This window comes from Tamandua tetradactyla, chromosome X (genome assembly GCF_023851605.1).
Source record: "Tamandua tetradactyla isolate mTamTet1 chromosome X, mTamTet1.pri, whole genome shotgun sequence".
Classification (NCBI taxonomy): Eukaryota; Metazoa; Chordata; class Mammalia; order Pilosa; family Myrmecophagidae; genus Tamandua; species Tamandua tetradactyla.
The window spans coordinates 34,176,653-34,198,968 of NC_135353.1; the positions used below are offsets into that span (position 1 = coordinate 34,176,653).

General features: G+C 33.9%; 1 protein-coding gene across 4 annotated transcripts in view; it reads left to right on the plus strand.

Annotated features, from left to right (window-relative positions):
* SMARCA1 (SNF2 related chromatin remodeling ATPase 1) overlaps positions 1 to 22,316 on the plus strand; it is a 106,751-nt gene that overhangs the window by 7,972 nt on the left and 76,463 nt on the right. For all 4 annotated transcript variants that reach the window (XM_077144853.1, XM_077144852.1, XM_077144855.1 and 1 more), the window contains exons 3-9: positions 701 to 867; positions 1,201 to 1,301; positions 1,406 to 1,506; positions 12,600 to 12,779; positions 16,880 to 17,035; positions 18,154 to 18,285; positions 19,424 to 19,492. In XM_077144853.1, the coding sequence (XP_077000968.1) occupies positions 701 to 867; positions 1,201 to 1,301; positions 1,406 to 1,506; positions 12,600 to 12,779; positions 16,880 to 17,035; positions 18,154 to 18,285; positions 19,424 to 19,492 (906 nt within the window). The remainder of the gene's footprint in view (positions 1 to 700; positions 868 to 1,200; positions 1,302 to 1,405; positions 1,507 to 12,599; positions 12,780 to 16,879; positions 17,036 to 18,153; positions 18,286 to 19,423; positions 19,493 to 22,316) is intronic.

Consider the following 22,316-nt stretch of genomic DNA (forward strand, 5'->3'; position numbering starts at 1 on the left):
TTCCCCCAAATTATTCTCACTCTGGAGAGAAACTATATACTATTAGCATAAAATACAGTTTTCTAAATCATTGCAATTGCAGGGAGAAATGTTTTATTACATTATTGTGTAAGGACGTTGAAAATATTTTGAGAAAAGATGATATTATATTCTAAGATTTCAATTATTTCCAGATTTAGCTTGAAAATTCTTGAGTTCAGTTTATGATTGATATATATATATATGTATATCATAGTTAATAATTTACATTTCTAATTTTAAGATACATTATTCTGATGCTTAATTGGGTTACTATTTAGGAGAAGAAAGCAATTACAGTTTGGAAAGAGGATTTAGTTTTTGACCGTGACTCTTTAGGAAGAGTACTTCTTATTGAGGAATTTACTAATTCTGTCAGATCATTGGATTTATTTTTAATCTATTTGAAAATGCTAGTTTGAAATTCTGCTACTTACTAGCTGTGGGAACTTGGGCAAGTTACTTAGCATCCCCATGCCTCAGTTTTATCATCTGTAAAATGGAGGATGATACTAGTACCTACCTTGTAGGTTTAAGAGAATTTAGATGTTAGTATATTTAAAGTGCTCAGAACAGTGGATTGTACAAAATAAGCACAATATAAGTGTGGTGTATTAAGTAAATAAACTTTAAGCAAATAACGGAGGAAAATTTTTACTTTTTCTTTTGTTTCATAAATTAGAAAGCAGACCGAGCTAAGAGATTTGAGTTTCTGCTGAAGCAGACAGAACTCTTTGCACATTTCATTCAGCCTGCAGCCCAGAAATCTCCAACATCTCCTCTGAACATGAAACTGGGACGTCCTCGAATAAAGAAAGATGAAAAGCAGACCTTAATTTGTGCTGGAGAGTATGTTGACATCTCTCTCCTTTCCTCCCTTTTTCCTATCCCTTTCTCACTGTCCCCCACCCCCACCCCGTATATACTCCTTCTCCCTTCACTTATTCCATATAACTTTATGTTTAAAAAGCAGCATCATTGTCAGTATAAATATATTTTGGAGGTAAATATATATATTTTTTCATTAGAAGTCAACTGGTAAAAACATAGGCTGGTTCTACTCAATTCTAAGCAAGAACCTAGACAGCTTAGTTTTTCCCCTAGAAGGTAATAGCAATGTATACTGACTTAATTAACGCCTTAATGTCTGGGTTGAATATGAAGATTTTTTTTTCATTTCAGCTACCGCCATAGGCGCACAGAACAAGAGGAAGATGAAGAGCTGCTGTCAGAAAGTCGGAAAACATCTAATGTGTGTATTAGATTTGAAGTGTCACCGTCATGTAAGTACTTCATGACATTTGTGATTTTTTTTTTCAATTTTGTTTTAAAATTTTACTTGATTGTATTAACAGTGGTATGAGACTTCCTTGATTTTTTTTTCCAGATGTGAAAGGAGGACCACTGAGAGATTATCAGATTCGAGGACTTAACTGGTTGATCTCATTGTATGAAAATGGAGTTAATGGTATTTTAGCTGATGAAATGGTAAGGAGTTGGAAGCTAAAAACACGTTATGGGTTATCTGTAATTTTTAATGTAAATTTGAACTACCTGAGCTTGCCTCCTACCCTACTGCCTAGAGGATAGTTGCTTCATTTAGTCATTAAGATGTGAAAAGTCTTTGTAATGTCTAGAGTTGTTTCTTTAAGTAACCTCTAGAACATATAGTTCCACAGGTCACAGAATTCTCATTGAGGTTTCCTTAAATGGTACAAGAAAACTCCCTTTACTTGTACTTTGTGCTTTGTTTTTGTTTGTACTTTGACTTCGAGAAGCTCAGAGCCAAATTGAATGCCAAAATGGAGCATCTTTGTAACCTTTACTGGTCTGCCCATTGTGTCTTTTCCCCTTCTTTACCTTCTAGCCTTATTTTCCTTAGTCCCTCTTTATTTCTGTTTTACCATTAATTCATGTCCATGGTTTCTTTGTAGGCCACCTGAAATCGTTTTGGGAGAGGTGGGGGGAGTGCTATATAACCCAAAAATGAATGAATGAATGTAAGTACCTGGATTTGCGAGTCATCAGAAAGTGAATAAGTGAAATAAGGACCCAGAATTCCAGAATAGGTGGAATTCACCCAGTGAATAGGTGGAATAAGGGGGGTGGAATCCCCCCACCCTGCAGATACTCACATCCACCAATTTTAACTTTTTGCAACATCTGCCATATGATTCTATATATTCATCTATCTACCTCAATCTGACCATCTATTTGGTGATTTATCAGTCCATTTTCTAAACACTTGAGTGTAGGTTGAATACATTATGGTCCTTGAACACTTAATACTGCCATGTACATTTCCTAAGGATAAGGATATTCACTTATGTAACCACCCTAAGTGCAGTTATCAAGTTCAAGAAATTTAACATTGATATAAAAGTCTATATTCTAATTTTTCATATGTTCCAATAATGTCCCTTTGAACCTTTTTTCCCTCCTTGCTAGATCCCATTCAGGATCATGCATTGCATGTAATTGTTACTGTCTCTTTAGTTTTTATTTTAATTGTGGGAACAAATAGACAACTTAAAATTACCCATCTCAGCCATCACCAAGCATACCATTCAATGGGATTAATCACATTCACAATATTGTGGTATCCTCATACCACCTTCGATTATGGAAATCGTATACTCATTATGCATTAACTCCCCATTCCCTGCAGCCTGTACTCTACTTTTTGTCTCTGAGCCTGCATATTCTCCAGTATTTTCTCTGTACCATGGGACTTACATTTAACATCCTAAATCTATAACAATCTCTACTTTGATAACAACTTAACTTCTATAGTTCATACAAACTATGTTTTGATACCTTTCTGTACCCCCAGCTTTATGTAGTTCTTGTCACAAATTACATGTATATGTATTATAATTCCAAAACCACTGATTTATCATATTTTATGCATTTGCCTTTTAGGTCCTGTAGGGAGTAAAAAATTGAGGTTACAAACCAAAAATATAATAGTACTGACATTTATATTTACCCATAATATTACCCTCGTTGGAGATCTTTATTTCTTTATGCTTTGGTCTATTATGTATTATCCTTTCCTTTCAACCTGCTCTCTTTAGCATCACTTGTAGGGTTGGTCTAGTGATAATGAACCCTCTCAGCTTTTGTTTATCTGAGAATGTCTTAATCTCTCAGTTTGGTTGGATATAGAACTCTAGAGTGGCAGTTTTTTGCTTTTATCATTTTAAATATGTCATCCTATTGCCTTCTTGCCTTCGTGGTTTCCAATGAGAAGTTAGCACTTAATCTTACTGAAGCTCCCTTATATGTGACATGTTGCTTTTTTCTTGCAGTTTTCGAAAATCCCTCTTTATTTTTGATATTTGACAGTCTACTTGGCATGGTATGGTTGTATTTGGATTTATCCCATTTGGAGTTTGTTGAGTGTCTTGGATGTACATATTCATGACTTTTGTTAAATTTTGGAACTTTTCACAGATAGGTCCCTGGACCAGATAAGTCTTGAAATGCAGAGGGGACAGCCTTTCCAGAACATCAGCTAATTCTATTCCCCACTCCATATTATTGACAGCTCTTTCCAATGTGAAAAGTTAGAATGGGCATAGCCCAAATACCCCTAAAGAGTGGGATAAGGATCAAAGGTGATGGTGGAGTTATACAGAGAATATAGGGTTTAACAAATGACTATGAATGCTGAGTCATTATATTGATATTTCTTTTAGTCTCCAGTATCTTAGAGCAGCTAGAAGTAAAGACCTAGAATTGTGGAATTGTAACCCATACCAAACTCTGAAATCTGTTCTGCAACTAATTGTTGTGATGTACTTTGAAGTTTATTGCTTTTATGTGTATATGTTATTTTTCACAAAAAAGGAAAAAAAAGAGAAGGAGGAATATAACAGAGAATGTAGGATTTAACAAATAAGTATGACTGCTGAATCATTATATTGATATTTATTTTGGTCTCCAGTGTCTTGGAGCAGCTAGAAGAAGAAACGAAAAATCATGAAACTTTAACCTATACCAAACTTTAAAGTCTGTTCTATAATGACTTGTTAAAATTTACTTGGAAATTTATTGCTTTTTTGTATATATATTTCACAATAAAACGATAATAGGGAGTACTTAAAGCAATGGGTAGCATGTATTTGGAGCTCCATAAATGTCAGTTGATCGTTATTAAAAAAAATTTGGTAAGTTTTCAACCATTGTTTTCTTTAATATTCTCTGTGTCCATATCTTTCTTTTTTTCTCCTTCTGAGACTTGCACAATGCATATATTGGTACACTTGATGGTGTCTCACAGGTTTCTTGGGCTGTTTTCTTCATTCTTCTTTCTGTGCTTCAGATTGAATGATTTCACGTCTTTGAGTTGACTGATTGTTTCTTCTGCAGGTTCACTGATTCTTTTTTTTTTCTGCCAACTCCAGTCTCTTGTTAGAACCCTCTAAGGAATTTTAAATTTCTGTTACACTTTTGGTCTTCAGCTGTGTTTGGTTCCTTTTCATAATTTCCATCTCTCTGTTGATATCCTCTTTGTGTTCATCTGTTGTTTTCCTGACTTCCTTTAGTTTTTTGTCCATGTTTTCCTTTAGCTCTTTTGAGTATATTTAGGACCATTTTCAAAAGTCTTGGGTGTGTCCCAGGTCTGGTCATCCTTATTGTTGGATTCTGATGCTTTAATCTTCTCCTTTGCCTGGGCCACAACTTTCTGTTTCTTTGTATGTTTTGTAACCTTCTGTTGAAATCTAGACATTTTGTTATTCTAATGTATTTATTGCTGAAATTTAGACTCTGAGGTGTCTTACTTAAGCTTGTTACTAGCTAACCTTATCACAGAGCTTTTAGTAAATGCCAGGAGCTAACAAAAAAAAAAAAAAGAAAAAAAAGGAGAAAAAGAAAACAATTTCCCAAGTCTTTGCAGATTGACTTGTGCAAGTACTTTCCTTCAGATATTGTCCATACAATGCGTTATGTGAGATTAGCTGCAAGCCAAAGCATAGGGATCCTTACTGCACATGCTTCTAGTCTGGGGCATGCACATGCGGCCCTCAGAATTCCCCCCATTTACAAGGGTACAGATATCCCTTCATCCCTAGGAAACATTTTCCTCACAGTTGTGGGTATTGCACTATATGTCCTGTAGCTAGGATTGGGGGAATGGCCAGCCAGGGAACCATTAGATCCTTTCACTTTCTTTTTCTTTTTTCTTTTTTTTTTTTCACATGGGCAGGCACCAGGAATTGAACCTGGGTCTCCAGCATGGCAGGAATTCTGCCACTGAGCTACCATCGCACCACCCTAGATCTTACCACTTTTAAGTTGCCTTTTTCTTTTTTCTTCTTTTTTTTTAAAAATAAAGAAATTGTAGGTTTAAAAAAAGATCATGCAGAAAATACAGAGTTCCCGTATACCTGCCACCCTTTTTTAACATTTTTGCTTTAGTGTAGTACCTTTATTATACTTGGTGAGAGAATATTGTTATGATTACATTATTAGTTATAATCCATAGTTTTCACTATTTGTATTGTACGGGGCTATGGTTGCTTTTTGTTTCTTGTTTTTAATTTTTGTTCTATCAACATATATGCCACCTAAAATTTCTCCTTTAACCACATTCAGATATATAATCCAGAGGTGTTAATTTACATGCACAATGTTATGCATCATCCATTACCAAAACTTTTCCATTAACTCAAACAGAAACTCTGCACCAATTAAGAATTAACCCTATCCCCACTCTGGCTCCTAGTAAACTGTGTTCTATTTTCTGACTCTATGAATTTGCTTATTTTAATTATTTCGTGTTAGTGAAATCATACAGTATTTGTCCTTTTCTGTCTGGTTTATTTCACTTAACATGATGTCTACAGGGTTCACAGTATTATTTGCTTGTATCAAAACTTCATTCCCTTTCATAGTTGAAAAACATTCCATTGTATGTATATACTACATTTTGTTATCCATCCGTGGGTTGATGGACACTTGGATTGCTTCCATCTTTTGGCAATTATGAATAATGCTACTAAGAACATCGGTGTGAAAATATCTGTTCAAGTCTCTCTTTTCAATTTTGGGTATATACCTAGAAGTGGAATTCCTGGGTCATATTAAGTCTATACTTAGTTTGGCAGTTTCATGGAAAATTATCATCCATAGTGCCTGCACCACGTTTTTTTTTTTTTTTTTGGTGTTCAAAAACATGAATTAAACAGTTTTTTTTACTAGATAAGTTGTGGGTTTACAGAACAATCATGCATAAAATACAGGATTCTCATTGCCACCCCACCACCAACCCTTGCTTTGGTGTGGAAAATTTGTTACAGTTGATGATAATATTTTTGTGTAATTCTTGTGTTTTTTTGTGATTTTTAACAGTAGTTATATTTGTTACAATTGATGAAAGATTATAAAAGTAGTACTATAGCTATTGTCCATAGCTTACATAGGGTATTTTTCCCTATATTCCCAACCTTCTATCATTATTTTTTCATGCATGTCTTTATTACTCATCTGGATAAAGGGAATGTCTGTCACAAGGTTTTAAAATCACATGTTCACACGATAAAAGCTATATAGTTATATATTCATTTTCGAAGATCAGGGCTACTGGATTACAGTTCAGCTATATCAGATATTCCCTTCTGGCTATTCCAAATACACTAGAATCTAAAAAGAAACATCCATATAATGAGTCAGTAGTTATAATCATTTACTAAATCCTAATTTCTCAGTTACACCTCCTTCCTCTCATTTGATTGTTCTCTCAATATTCAGGGATATCTGAGCAATGGCCATTTTAATTTCTTCATGCTGGAAAGGGATGTTGACCTTATGGTATAGAGGAATGAACCTGGTTGATGTTCTTGGAGAGACTGGTACCTCTGGGTTTCGGGGCTTATCTGGCATGGGATCAATCTGGAGACCTTAAGTTTCTGAAAAAATGAACTTACTAGGTAAGTCTATAAAAGACTCTGTAGAGTCTTAGAGCCCAGGGTGTTCTTTAGTGTTCTCAGGAATAGTGTTGCTTGGGGCTTGGCATACTTTGTCTATTTGCAATATTTGGCTGAAGGTTGCATAAAAGTAACTTCCAGAATGACTTCTTGACTCTGTTTGAAATCTCCAGTCCCTCAAGGGACTTTGCAAATACTTTTTCATTTTCTGCCCAAGATGCTCTGGAATTTATCAGCATAGTACAATGACCTGTAAGAATAACAAGATCTCTTTTCCTATTCTAGGTTCCATGTAATTATGTTGTTTAAGTAAACTGACTAACCAGTTAAATTAGATAGTGTGCTACAGAAAATTCAAGTTTTGGACAAAATAAACATCTCTTCCATTGGTCTCATATGGAAGTTGAAGTTTTAAAATACAGACAATATCATCCTTTACCCTGTATTCCAATTTACCTTATTCCTAACCAGTTCAGCTTCATTCATATCTCTAATTGAAGTCTGATCTCTTTTTCAGCTTCTTTAACTATTGCTATAAGGAGCAATGCTGGTTTTCAGAGATGCAGAACTAACTCTCAGTCTCAGGTGTCACAGGTACTGAAAGTTCCAGAGAATTACCAGGTTATACACAAAGATCATAGCATCTTAGAATTTAGAAATAACAGTTAAAACTCAGGAATAAATGTGACTGCTGTAAGAGCTTGCAATCTAGGAAACTTTACATTGAGCCTTATATGTTATGTACTCCCTAATCATCAATTGCCCAATCCCTGCCCACTTCTATCTCCTGATAACCTATGCTTTTGAATTTAATTCTCAGAGTTTGTTTATTATAGTTAGTTTATATTAGTGAGACCATACAATATTTGCCCATTTGTTTCTGGTTTATTTTGCTCAGAATATTGTCCTCAAGGTTCATTTACCTCACTGCATTCCTCACGACCTCGTTCCTTTATGTGTGGCTGTACCATTTTACTTTCCCACCAGTAATGATGAGTGCTCCTAATTCTCTACATTTTCTCCAATACTTTTTTTTTTTAATAGTAGCCTTTTTAGGGGTGTGAAATAGTATCTCATTGTGGTTTTGATTTGCATTTCTCTAATGGCTAATGATGTTGAGCATCTTTTCATGTGTCTTTTGGCCATTTGTATATCTTTTTTGAAGAAGTGTCTATTTATTCAAGTCTTTTGCTCATTTTTTAATTGGGTAGTTTGTCTTTTTGTTGTTGTGTTGTAGGATTTCTTTATAAATTATGTTTATTAATCCCTTGTCAGAAATATAGTTTCCAAATATTTTCTCCAATTCTCTAGGTTATCTTTTTATTTTCATGAAGAAATCTTTGCCCAAAAGTTTTTAGTGTTGATGTAGTCCCTTTAATCTATGTTTTTCTTTCGTTGATTGTGCTTTGGGTGTAAAGTCTAAAGTCACTGCCTAAGGTAAGATCCTGAATAGGCTTCCCTATATTTTCGTCTAGGAGTTTTATGCTCCTGATTCTTTTATATAGGTCTCTGATCCATTTTGAGTTAATTTTTGTATGTGGTGCTAGGTAGGAATCCACCTTCATTCTTTTACTTATGGACATCTAGTTTTCCCAGCACTGCTTGCTGAAGAGATTGTTCTTTCCCCATTAAGTGGAATTATCAGTATTGTCAAAAAATCAATTGGCCATAGATGTGAGGGTTTATTTCTGAACTCTCAGTTCGATTCCATTGTTCTATAAGTCTGTCCTTGTGTTAATAACATGTTGCTTATACCACTGTAGCTTTGTAGTAAGTTTTTTTTTTTTTTTTAACATGGGCAGGCACCGGGAATCGAACCCGGGTCCTCTGGCATGGCAGGCGAGCATTTTTGCCTGCTGAGCCACCATGGCCCGCCCTGTAGTAAGTTTTAAAATTAGAAGAATGAGTCTGCCAACTTTGTTTTTTTTCTGAGATGGTTTTGGCTATTTGGGACCCCTTACTCTTCCATATAAATTTGATTATTGACTTTTACATTTCTGCAAAGAAGGTGTTGAAATTTTGTTTGGGGTTTGTGTTGGAACTGTAAACACATTGGGTGTAACTGACATGTTGACAATATTTAATGTTCCAATCCCTGAGCATGGAATGTTCTTCCCATTTATTTAGATCTTTGATTTCTTTCAGGAATATTTTGTAGTTTTCTGTGTGCTAAGTCCTTTATATCCTACTTAAATTTATTCCTAGACATCTTATTTTTTTAATTGCTATTATAATTGGAAATTTTAATTAATTTCTTAAGATTTTTTGTTACTAGTGTATAGAAATACTATTGATTTTTGGGTGTTGGTTTTGTTTCCTGCCATATTGCTGAATTCATTTATTAGCTCTAGTAGCATTGTTGTGGATCTTTTTTTTTTGGTATATATATATATATATATATATATATATATATATAGGCTTGTCATGTATAAATAGGAGAAGTTTTATCTCTTTCTTCCAAATTGGATGGTTTTTATTTCTTTTTCTTAACTAACTGCTCTGGATAGAACTTCCAATACAGTGTTGAATAAGTGGTGGCAGTGGGCATCCTTGTCTTGTTCCTGATCTTAGAGGCAGAGCTTTCAGTCTTTCACCATTGAGTATGATTTAGCTGTGGGTTTTTCATATATGTCTTTTATGATGTTGTGTAAGTTTCCTTTTATTCCTATATTTCAAAGTGCTCTTATCAAGTAGGGCTGCTGGATTTTGTAAAATGCCCTTTTCTACATCAATTGAGATGATCATGTGGTTTATTCCCTCCATTCTATTGTATATTCACATACCATATAATCATCCAAATTGTACAGTCAGTGGTTCACAGTATCATCATATAGCTGTGCATTTGTCATCACGATTGATATTTGAACATTTTCTTTACTCCCCAAAAAGATAAAAATAAGAATTTAAAAGTAAAAATCACACCAAAGACACCCCATACCCCTTTCCCCCCTATTTTTACTAATTTTTTGTCTTTTTTTCTTGCTCATCTGTCCATGTATTGGATAAAGGAAGTACAGACACAAGGTTTTCACAATCACACCTTAAAAGTGCTGTAGTTATTCAGTCATCTTCAAGAATCAAGGTTATTGGATTGCAGTTCAACAGATGGGGTATTTCCCTCTGGCTACTCCAATACACTAAAAATTGAAAAGGGTTATCTATATACTGCATAAGAATAACTCCAGAATGACCTCTCTATTTTAAATTTCTCTGCCACTGAAACTTAACTTCATTTCATTTCTCTTCCCCCTTTTGGTCAAGAAGTCTTTCTCAGTCCCACAATACCAGGGCCAGGCTCATCTCTGGGAGTCATGACCCACATTGCCAGGGACATTTACATCCCTGGGAGTCACATCCCATGTAGTGGGGAGGGCAGTGTGTTCACCTGTAGAATTGGCTTAGAGAGGCCACATCTGAGCAACAAAAGAGGTTCTCTGAGGGTGACTCTTAGGCATAATCATAAATATATTTAGGTTCTTCTTTGCAGGAATCAGTTTCTTGAGGGCAACCTCCAAGATTGAGGGCCTGGCCCATCAAGTTGGCAGTCGCCAATGATTGTGAGACTATCAGGTTTTCCCCAGGTGGGGAACTTGAATATTTCTATCTTTTTCCCCCAGTGCCTCAAGGGGATTTTACAAATACTTCTTAACTTTCTGCCCAGATTACTCTGGGATGCATCGGAGCATCACACCAACTTACCTTGTAACTGTTTTTGACTCTTTTGTCTGCTATTATCACAGCTACCCCAGCTCTCTTTTGGTCACTGTTTGCATGGTATATTTTTTTCAGCCTTTCACTTTCAGGCTACCTTTGTTTTTTAATTAAGGTGAGTCTTTTATTAGCAACATATAGTTGGGTCATGCTTTCTTATCTGTTCTGCCAATCTGTGCCTTTAGACTGAAGAGTTTAATCCATTTACATTTAAAGTAACTACTCATAATGCAGAACTTTTTCTGCCATTTTGCTGAATGTTCTTTATAAGTTCTTTTTTGCTCCTCAATTGTCCATTAATGCCTACTTTAATATTTAGTTGATTTTTTGTTTTGTACCATTTTGAATCTTCATTTCTTTTCTGTGTATATTTTTCATCTTTTTTTGTGGTAACTATGGGGCTAAAATTTAAGATCTTAATTCTGTAACAGTTACATTTGATGTGATACCATTATGTCACCTTTTTCTTGATATGGTGCTTGCCCTTTTACTGCAGTCTCGAGTGTTTTCTGGAGCCCTGAGAAGGATGTTTCTGCCAGTTCTTTCTGTTGTTCAAACCTGCTGTGGGTGGACAAAGGCCTGAAGCATCTCACTCTGCCATCTTGATTGGAGCAGTGGGGAGGAGCGTGTTAATTGGACAGTGGAAGTTCTAGGGTCATTTGTCCTAAGCTCCTTTTGGCTGTAGCTTGTCTGAAAATGAAGGATCTTTAAATTTATGCTGTTACCAGATATGTTTTAATTACTGAAAAAGAGAAGCAACTTTAAGCAATATAGAAAATTTGGAGAAAAATGAATAAATGAAAAGGAAATTATAATTTTGGTACTGAGGACCATATTTAACATTTTGACATATTTACTTTGTTGTTTCCTTTCTATGTATACATTTTTTACGTAGATGAAGTTATTGTGCATATAATTTGGCATTCTGTGACATTATTCTTCATATGATACATATTTCCCACATAATTAATAGGTTTTTGTAAAAATAATTTTCATTTGATTTACAGTCTTTAATCCGAGGGATGTACAATAATTTTATTTAACTCCTTCCTTATAGCTGGTCATTTGGATTGCTTAATGTGTTATTTAATTAATGCTTCATGTGTTGTTCAATTAATGATGAAAATTCTTATAATTTAGTTTTTCTGCACCTCTCAGATTATTTCCATAGAATTCCTAGAAGGAAAATGACTTGCTTTAGAATATTTCAAAACTTTGATGTATAGCATTCATATAATCCATTTCATTAAGTTAAATATCAGATAGGATAAACCCAATAATAATAGCTTTAAGTTTAGATTTATAAAAGCAAATACTTAATGTGCTTAGAGATAATGCCAGAGACTGTTTAGAAGACCAAGCTTCATAAGGCATAGTTCCCTTTCCCAAGGCTTCAGGGGTAGGATTATTGGTGTTCAATATATGTGTGTCCTTTGTGGCTCAACATTTCTGTTCTTTTATGGTTCCTTTTTTTTTTTTTTTTAAGAGTGTGAGATGTAAGTATAGGACTATAAACTCCTTGAGACACGTAGTTGGAATATTTAATGCCTGGGCTGTAATAAGTATTGGGAACAATGGGAAAGAAAGACTGATCTCTAAACAGGCTGGTAAAAGCTGTCTTTTTGAAATACATGAAGAAAATTCCTGATTTTGCTACTAGTAGATCAACTTATATAGCATATTGCTTGTTCCTTTTGAAATAAAAGTATTGTTTTTGAACGGCTTTCAGAGTGGAGTAGTTCCTGTTCTTGTGCTCATGGTAAGTTCTGAATGGTTCTTCAGTTACGAAAACAAAAGGTCCTTTGACTAGTCATTGGTAGAAATATAATTCCCTATGTGAGATAGTTTGCAATTATCTTTTGTAATGTTGTTACTAACAAAATGCTTTATCAAAGAGAAAACATTTACGGCTTTTTTTACTTTGTGATGATAATGCAGGGTCTTGGTAAGACTTTACAAACGATTGCTTTGCTTGGTTACCTGAAACACTATCGAAACATTCCTGGACCTCACATGGTTTTGGTTCCAAAGTCTACTTTAAACAACTGGATGAATGAATTTAAACGGTGGGTTCCATCTCTTCGTGTTATTTGCTTCGTGGGAGACAAGGATGCGAGAGTAAGTGAGAAACAAATTAAGAAAGGCACTCAAGAATAATATTATTTCTGAAGTTGTTTATATTACATACTACTTCTATAAAGAACTTTTAAGTTGACTACTACTAAATAATAACACTTAAGTTCTGCCGACTACGCAGGTCTCTGTTGTAAGTGCTTTCCGTATATTAATGAATTTAATTGTCCTAATACTCCTATAAATAGATGTATTACCTGTTAATAACACACAAGCTATTATTATGCTTCATCTGTACTTGCTTTTTTAAATTTGTTATTTATTAGAGGAGTTGTAGATTGACAGAAAAGTATGCAGAAAATACTGAGTTCCAATATACAACCCCCTACAGTTTTCCCTATTATTAGCACTTTACATTAGTGTGGTACTTTTGTTACAATGATAAAATAATATTATAATTGTACTATTAACTATGGTCCATAGTTCACGTTAGGGTTCAACATTTGTGTTTTTAAAAAAATGTTTTTTAAATTTTCTTCTATTGACATACATATAACCTAAAATTTCTCCTTTTTACCACATTCTAATATACAATTCAGTGGTGATGATTGCATTCACCATGTTGTGCTACCATCACCACCATTTGTTATCAAAACTTGTCCATCACCCCTAAACAGAAATTTTGTACCAATTAAACATTAACTCCCTGCTCCCTACCTCCACCCCGGCCCCTGTGAACCTGTATTTTAGTTTCTGACTCTATAAGTTTGCTTATTCTAATAATTTGATATCAGTGAGAACCTACAATATTTATCCTTTTATGTCCGGTCTTATTTTACTCAACATGCTATCTTTAAGATCCCTCCATGTTGTCTCATGTATCAGAACTTCACTCCTTTTTAAGCTGAGAAATATTCCATTGTATGTATATACCACATTTACTTTTTATTTTTTTTCTTGCATGGGCAGGCACTGGGAATTGAACCCAGGTCTCTGGCATGGCAGGTGAGAATTCTGCCACTGAGCCACGGTTGTACGGCCCAACCCACATTTACTTTTAATTACCTTATTAATCTAAGTATTTTTTTAAATTGCAACAATAGTATTTATTAAAAAGAACCCAAATAACCTAAGTATTTTTAAATTACACTTTTAAATCAAAATCTTTTTATGAAAATCTTATTTTATTGACAGTATATCTTATCAGTAACTATCATCTGTGCTATTTTGAAGTCTAATGTGTAAATTTACATGGCTTAACTATTTTAGTTTTAAATTTTTGACTTTTGAGTGGGTACACACACACACACACACACACATACACATACATACACATAAATGGAACCTCTTCTGTAAGTATGGAGAGCCTTGTGTTTTGTATTTATGCATAGTCAAAGCTTTCAGTTTTGGCCTTTGAATAGAAAAATACATGTCCATCTACATTCTGAGATAATATTAGAAGCTATCGATTTTTGTTTAAATTAGCTGTTTGTCAATCTAGTAGGCTAGTTTTTTGAGGACTGTTGAATTAATCTAAAAATAATAAATTATGCAAAATTACCAAAATGAATAATCAGCTCAGCAAGCATATTATTAAACTTTGTCTTTATTTTGCCTCCAGAGAACATAAAGATTTATTCTATTTTACATATTTAGGTAGGTTATCAAAAGATAGCCTCAAAAGAATGGTAGCATAATGAACCATATAATTATGTTCTCATCATTTTGCTTGAAGGAAAATTATTTTGTTTATTTAAATTCAACTTATAAATTATTTAAATATTGAAATACTGAGCTCATAAATTTAGATTTACAGGCTTCATTCTTCCCTATGCTTAGTATTTTTCAGTAGCAAATTAGTCACCTGGTACTCTTTCTGGTCTCTTCTATTATTTAAAGTAGTATCACTACTCATTAAACTTTTCATTTCTAAAATATTACTCTTTTGCTAAAATGATTTCTTGAAGATCCCGAGCAGTAGGGAAATATCTAGGCTTGTGTTTCCTAATGCTTCAGTAAAAATGCAAATCAATGGTTTTCAAATATATGGAATCCATGGGTTTCATGAAATTTCTCTGGGAATCTTAAACAAAACAAATGTCTTTAATTTTTGATTGATCTGTACCCCATGGGTTGGGATTATGTTAGATTAAAAAATGTCTTAAGTTTGAAAACTGTCTTCAAAGTCAGTGTCTTTAAAATTATGGGTTGCCACCCATTAATGAGTTGTCAGTTCAGCTTAGTCGGTGATATCAAGAATTTGTAAAAACAGTGAAATAGAATAAAATTGAAAATGGCAATGTATTTCACATGTAGTAAGGATAAGTATTGTTTTGAGACACTTTTAAGTTACTTCTTTTCTGTATATGCACCCTCAAATGTGTGTGTATACTGATTGCAATATAAAATGTATTTTTACTGTGGGCCATGATGAAAAGAATTTGAAAACTGGTGTTATAGATAGTACCATGTTGATTTAAGTACTTAATGTATTATATTTAAGCACTCAGATTGATACAAGTATGTGTAGAGAAAATCCAGATAATTAGTTATAGACATATTTGAACCAGGTAATAGATTTATGGATCTTTTTATTTTCCTGGCCATCCATAAGCATTTTATGAGGTTAATAATTTAGTAAATAAAAATTTGATGTAGGCTAGGATAAGTAGTTAATTGAGTTGGGAAATTATGAAAGGTACTCTTGGTCCTGTTTTATACTAAGTAGTCCTGGACTATATAGAGGTGTGATTTCCAAACATGATTTTATAACCTCTTTCCATCCCAGAGGTATCAAAGATAGTGAATATGGAAACAGGAGATTGGGCTTTAGTTCTGGTTTGCTACTGACTGTAATTGAAAGTCTTCAAGGGGCTTAATTTTGTCACTTATTAAGTGACAGTTTTGTACTGTGACCTTTAGTGTTCTGTCAAGATAGTTAACTCTGACTCTATCAAGTGGCAACAAAAATTTCAAAGCAGAATTAATTTAAAATAAAAATATGCATATGTTCTATGAAACTTGTGGGAGGAACCATCAAACTGAGTGTTTCACAAAATCAAGCAAGAATAAGTTGTTATCAGAACCGAATGGAGTTTGGCACTCTGGTTCTCTTCATTTTGTCTTCAATCCTTAGTATTTTAATTAGCATTTTAGTATGACCACTTCCCAGGGTACAGACAAAATGTCCATAGAGGCTTTTTTCCTGTCCTCTACTTTAGTCCAGGTGATCCTTATACATAGTGGGTACCTAGGGAATATCTGTTGGATGATTCCATAATGTGTTTGGCAGGTACCTATGAATTTATGAAATAAAAACTTGGCAGCAAACTTTAATTTTTTGCACACTGGAATTTCAGATTTATAGTACTAATAAGTCCCTTCTCAATATAGATTTTGCTGCTTTCCATGAACTTTTGTGGTTTTATATTAACATAATATCTGAATTCAGTTTATACAAGTTAAAATACTCTCAGATAATTTGACTAACACACTGGCCACTGCCTGTGACGATCTAAAAATAGTTTAAATAGTCTCACCGGTTTTAAATAGCTTCCTGTACTCGACAGAGCAAATCCCCTTTATAAAGCTACATTTGTACCCTCATAACAATGACAGGAACTTCACAAAAACATTAATGGACTTTCACGGCCCTTAACAAAGTATATGACGCATCTTTTGTGGGAAGAGAAGGAGCATGCAAGAAATCTCAGAAGGTTGGAATCACTCGTAAATGAATTCTTTTTATTTGTTGAAACTCTATTTGTTGCTAATGTTTGGATCTTAATAAGAGTATGTTACTTAGAATGCAGTTATTTTGCCCATATCCTTTTGGATTCCCTGTGGTATGAAGACAGAGCCTAGTGATTTAAGTGGTCTCCTGGTGATATGAATACTTTTCTACTTCATTCAGTATACTAGACTTGTAAGGGAAGCTTATGCTTCTCAAACTGTTGATGGATCTATTAGTATGGCATCCAGATAGTTGATCACAAAGGTATTTTTGGATCTCAGTTTTCCTATTTCTAAAGTGGATGAGATGAATGATCCCCAGGATCTCTTATGATTCTTAATATTCTTTTGACACTAATTCTGTGATCATGTTGTCAGCATATTCTAATATAAGAAACTTTGTTTTGCATTAGGCTGCTTTTATTCGTGATGAAATGATGCCAGGAGAGTGGGATGTGTGTGTTACTTCTTATGAGATGGTAATTAAAGAAAAATCTGTATTCAAAAAGTTTCATTGGCGATACCTAGTAATTGATGAAGCTCACAGAATAAAGAATGAAAAATCTAAGGTAAGCCAGTTCTCAGTATCTTTATGATAGTTTTCTTTTAACTATCAGGTCCATTCACTTTTTCTGTATTGAGAATAAAAAAGTGATGGAAGATTGTAATATTCATGGAATATGAATAAAAATCAATTTTTAAAATGATTTATAATATAAATTATTGAATACAAGACAAAAATTGAGCAGTTGTTAATGTGATTAAAATTAGGTGTTCACTTGTTACATCTCCTGTTGTAGCCTATCTCTATTATAAGACAGTATTTTAATATTGCCAAGAATATTTGGTGTACAAATATCATTTGCACTGATTTATTTTTACTGAGGAGCTACCTTATGTGTATTCATGTAGATTAGAAAAAAGAATTTCCTGGAATTATATGACTTGTGGAATTATAGTGTGGTGTTAACTTTGAAAAATATCAATATTTCTTGCCATTCAACTCCATCAACAGTAGGAAAAGCTTCAATTATTATGATGAACCTCTCTTTGGATCACTGGGCTACTTTGGGAGAAACAGGGACAGAACTGGAGCAAAACCACCAGGTGGATCATACTAATTTCAAATTGGAACTAATACCTGATAAGAGGACGCATGTTAGAGAATAATTGTTTATTTAAGAGCACTATAAAAATGTGTATCTGTATTGATAAGATTACTGTTATTTTATACTTTTTTGTGTCTTAATTTTTTGTGGTCTTGTTTAGAAAGTTAATATAAGGCATCAGGGAAAATTGACTCAATTCTAGTACTCTAAAATTGTGACCAGGCTAATTAGAACTTGGCTAGGCATGTAGAAACACGGTTGGTGGGGAGAAGGGGATATTATTATATAAAGTGACTAGCTTGGATTCCACAAAGAAGGTCTGGACTGTTAATACAGCTTTTTAAAGGGAGGATCTCAGATATGAATATGATCTACATTATTTTAAGTATAGAAAAACCTAGAATATTTTATTCAGTTGTGATTCACTGTAGTGTCACCTGAAATAGGATGCTTTTTTCCATGTAAATTAATTTTCAAGCTTTATTTTATTTGAAAAATATTTTGGTTGGATGAAGTAGAACTAAATGTTGGCCATCCTAATATTAAGACAGTGTTAATATAGCTATTATTTTTTCTAGCTTTCAGAAATTGTTCGTGAGTTCAAGTCAACTAACCGTTTGCTCCTTACTGGAACACCTTTGCAGAATAACCTGCATGAACTCTGGGCATTACTCAACTTTTTATTGCCTGATGTCTTTAATTCTGCAGATGTAAGTTTGTGAGATGGTTTAAGTATAATTTTCTTATGTTCACAGGCTTCTGTTTTGAAAATATAGAATGTAGATTGAAATTTACAGTTCCTTTCCATTTGTAATTGTTTATCTATATCCTTTGGCTTTTTCAACAGAGAGTTTTTAAGTACAAAATTTTAAAAAGGAGGTATTAGAGAAATATTTCTTTTCTTTGAGATTAGCCTGTCTGTTAAACTTTGCCCATATAACATTGCTGTCACAGCTTATGATGTCAAATAGGCTAAGTTCAGAATGTGATATTCAACATTTTCTTTTCATTAAATTGGGAGGATTTGAAACATATTACTGTATTCTTGTTTGGCAGGTGGGGTAAATGTCTTTAAAATTATCTTTGAATGTTAAAGAGCTCATAATACATGATTTGAAAAAATTATTTTGTAAATGTACAGTGTTTTATCATTAATGTAAGATTATGCTAGGGTAGCAAACTAAATTGAATGATTTAAAAAACTCTGAAGCTTGGGGTGCAAGGGTAGTTCAGTGGTAGAATTCTCGCCTGCCATGCAGGAGACCTGGATTTAATTCCTGGCCCATGCACTTCCCAAAACAAACAAACAAGCAAAAATTCAACAAATGGTGTGCAATAACAGGATACTCACATGGAAAAAGAATGAAATGTGACCCCATCATATAGCATACAAAAACTGCAGCTTGCTTTTTCTCATTATTCATATTCATTGATAATAAAAAGTACCAAGTTCAAGTATCCATTGGTATATATACCTTTGCTTGCTTTTGTTTCTTTTTATGTTAAATAAGATTAACATTGTCTTTGCATTATATCTTCAGTTTTATATTTGTACTCCTGTTTGTCTTAACTAGATATTATTATATTATGGCATGACCAAGCCTAATAAATACCTTTTAAGAAAAAATTGTTGATGGAATTCCTGTATAATGGGGTTCAAATTTTGTTAACTGCATCAGTATTTTATCTGTTTTCAGACGTATATAATACTGGCCATCACAGTTAATATATTTTTGAAAGTGCCTCTAAAGTGAATTATGTCTATATTATGTATAAAAATGTATAGAATATGGAGTTTTTTAAAAACAACTTCACTTATTGCAGAATTTCTATTCTCCCCCCCTACAGGACTTTGATTCTTGGTTTGACACTAAAAATTGTCTTGGTGATCAAAAACTTGTGGAGAGACTTCATGTAGTAAGTAACGGTGGACAAGAAAATTCAGTAATCAAATATATGTATTTGAGCCAGAAAATAAACTGCTCTCTAGAAGGCATTTGAATTTGTGGCTTTGCCTCTTGGTTCAATCTTAGTCCTTCCTTCTCCCAGTCTTTCTGACACTATCTTTGGTAAACATATTCCACTAATCTTCAGCCTCTATAGAACAGATTTTTTTTTCTTTTTACCTTGGCTCTTTCCCTGTGGATAATGTAATCCTCTTCAGTAGAGGCTCCGCATCCCATGGGTCCTTGAGATGGGGTCAGTATTCACCCAGTTCCCCAGTGCCACTTCTAATCTACTAATCCACTGCTTCTTCACCATCATCTTTAAATCTCTTTCTCTCTTTTTTTTTTTTTTTTTTTTAGGCCCAACGATCTTGCAGATCTAACCTCTGTTCTCTTCACTATCATCTACTCATCTCTGGGTCACTCCCTCGCATTCACTGAACACTGATACTTTATCTTGGATAAAATCTCTTATATCCTTCTAGCTCTTTTACTCACTCACATATTTTTTGTACCTTTATCTTACAGAACCCACCAGTCCTTGGACCTCTGATTTTTCTCCACATCTATCAGCTCATTTCTGTTGTTACTTTTCCATATCCAGTCTTGAGCCTATTTTTCTATCACTTGAATCTTTCCTTTGCCAATACTCCCAAACTTCCTTGCTCCTTTATCTGCCATACCTGTCTTGAAAACTCCTAAACTAGAATAACGTAGCTGTCTTTGTCTTCTGGGTTTGAATTCTGCTTCTACAACCTACCTTCTGTGCACATAGGCTACTCAACACTGACAAAGAAGATTATATACCTGTGCAGGTTGGAACCATCAGAAATTCGTATTCTCTAACATAAGCTGGGATTTTGATGATGTTGGTGATCCTTTAACATGAACATCCTTCAGTGAGGGATTCTTTCCCTTTTTCTTTTTCTATAATAGCAATTACAAACCTTCTCCAGTCTCCACAAGACTCCTATCCTAGATACTCCCTGCCCTCCTCCTATCTCAGCAGGTAACATCATTTCTTACTCAAAGAGAAAATAGACTTTATTAGAAAGGAATTCCTTTAGCTTTCTACTTCATCTTACAAGGATATCTACATCCATGTTATGTTTTATCTCAGAAGTGGTGTCTTTTCTCCTGTCAATGGCTAATTCTTCCATGTGAACATTGGATCTCATTTCTTCCTGTTTCCTTCTGGAAGTTTTCCCCATGATTTATCCTTTTTATTGCCTAAGTTTTTTATCTCTCCCTCCCTATTGGCTTGTTTCTCTCAACATATAAACATTCTCAAGTATCTCCCTTATTAAATATAAACACACACCCATACCTACTCACTCCTACGAAATAGTGGTCCATCAACATTATGTCCTTCTCTAGCTGTGGTTGTATTTCCTTCCCATGGCAGTTAAACATGTTGAAAGAGTAGTTTATCATCCCTATCTCACTACCTAATCTTCCAGTCACTCTTGAACCCATTGACCACTGGCATCTATCTATTCCATACAAGTGAAACTCACAAGGTCATCAATGACTTTCCAGTTGCTGAATTCAGGGTATACTTTACCGTCAATATTTTGACTTCTCTGTACTATTCAGCACTACTAACCACTCCTCCTATTTGAAATTCCTACTTAGTTTCTGTCATACCATTATCTCTTGTATTTTTTTCTTGTGTCTTTGGCTACTACTGCTAGTCCTCTTTATGGGCTTCTTTTTCTCTTTGTTTTTTCATACATGCTCTTCTGGGGATTCACCCTCATGCTTCCAGCTACCACCTGTATAATGATAACTCCAAAATTTGTATATCCATATCTCTTTCCTAAGTTCTAGACTTACACTATTACAAATATTGCTCTCTGAATATTTTTACCTAAATACCTCACAGGCAGTTTAAACTCTTATGACTATCTCTTAAACAAATTTAAGAGGCCCAACCAGAAACCAGAAGTCTTTTTTTTCTCTTTCCTTTACCTTATCTCCCATATATCTCTAATAATAATAGCTGCAGTTTATTGAATGCCTGCTGTGGTTAAGCTCATTTGCTACTATGCATGTACTACCACAAATTCTCCTCAGCAGCCTTGAAAATAGGTATCATTTGCATTTAAACATGTTTGGTGTATATGTATACCATATATTTCTTTAGGGGGTGGGGAATAAGTGAATGAGGAAATGAGCTTGAAAAAATTAAGGAACATGTCAATGTTCATGACAGCTAATTAGAATTGATTAACCAGGTTGATTGGTTTTAGAATCAGCTAAGTGTGAATTCTGTTACCTCTTACGAGCCAAGTGACTTTGGTGAAGTTACTAAAATGGGAATAATTGCATTTTCCTCACGGATCTATTTTAAGAATTAAATACTGTATGTAAAGTTCATGGTGTAGAGTCTGACACATTGTAGGGACCCCATAAATCATAGCATTATTGTTTTTTTGTGATAAGAGTCTGTTTTCCAGGCAAATAGTGATTATTTCTTTTTTTTTCTCTCTTCATCCAAATCTTCCTTAACATTGAACCATTTTCTCTTCATTCATATTTTTAACCATTTTAAAATGGCCTGAATTCTTATTTCATTTTTGGAGACTTTCTGATCTATGTTTTCTGACTTAAGATTTCTTCTAGGGTTTAAAAATATTTTTGTATTGTAATGGTTTTATTATTAATTTTTAGAAAATCTTTAGCACTCAGTAGTCAATAGTATCCTTGTTCTGTCTTTGTTTTTTTAATGTATTTTGTTCCATCAAATCATCGATGGAATCCATAATATGGATTCCCTATTCTGATTTTCTAAT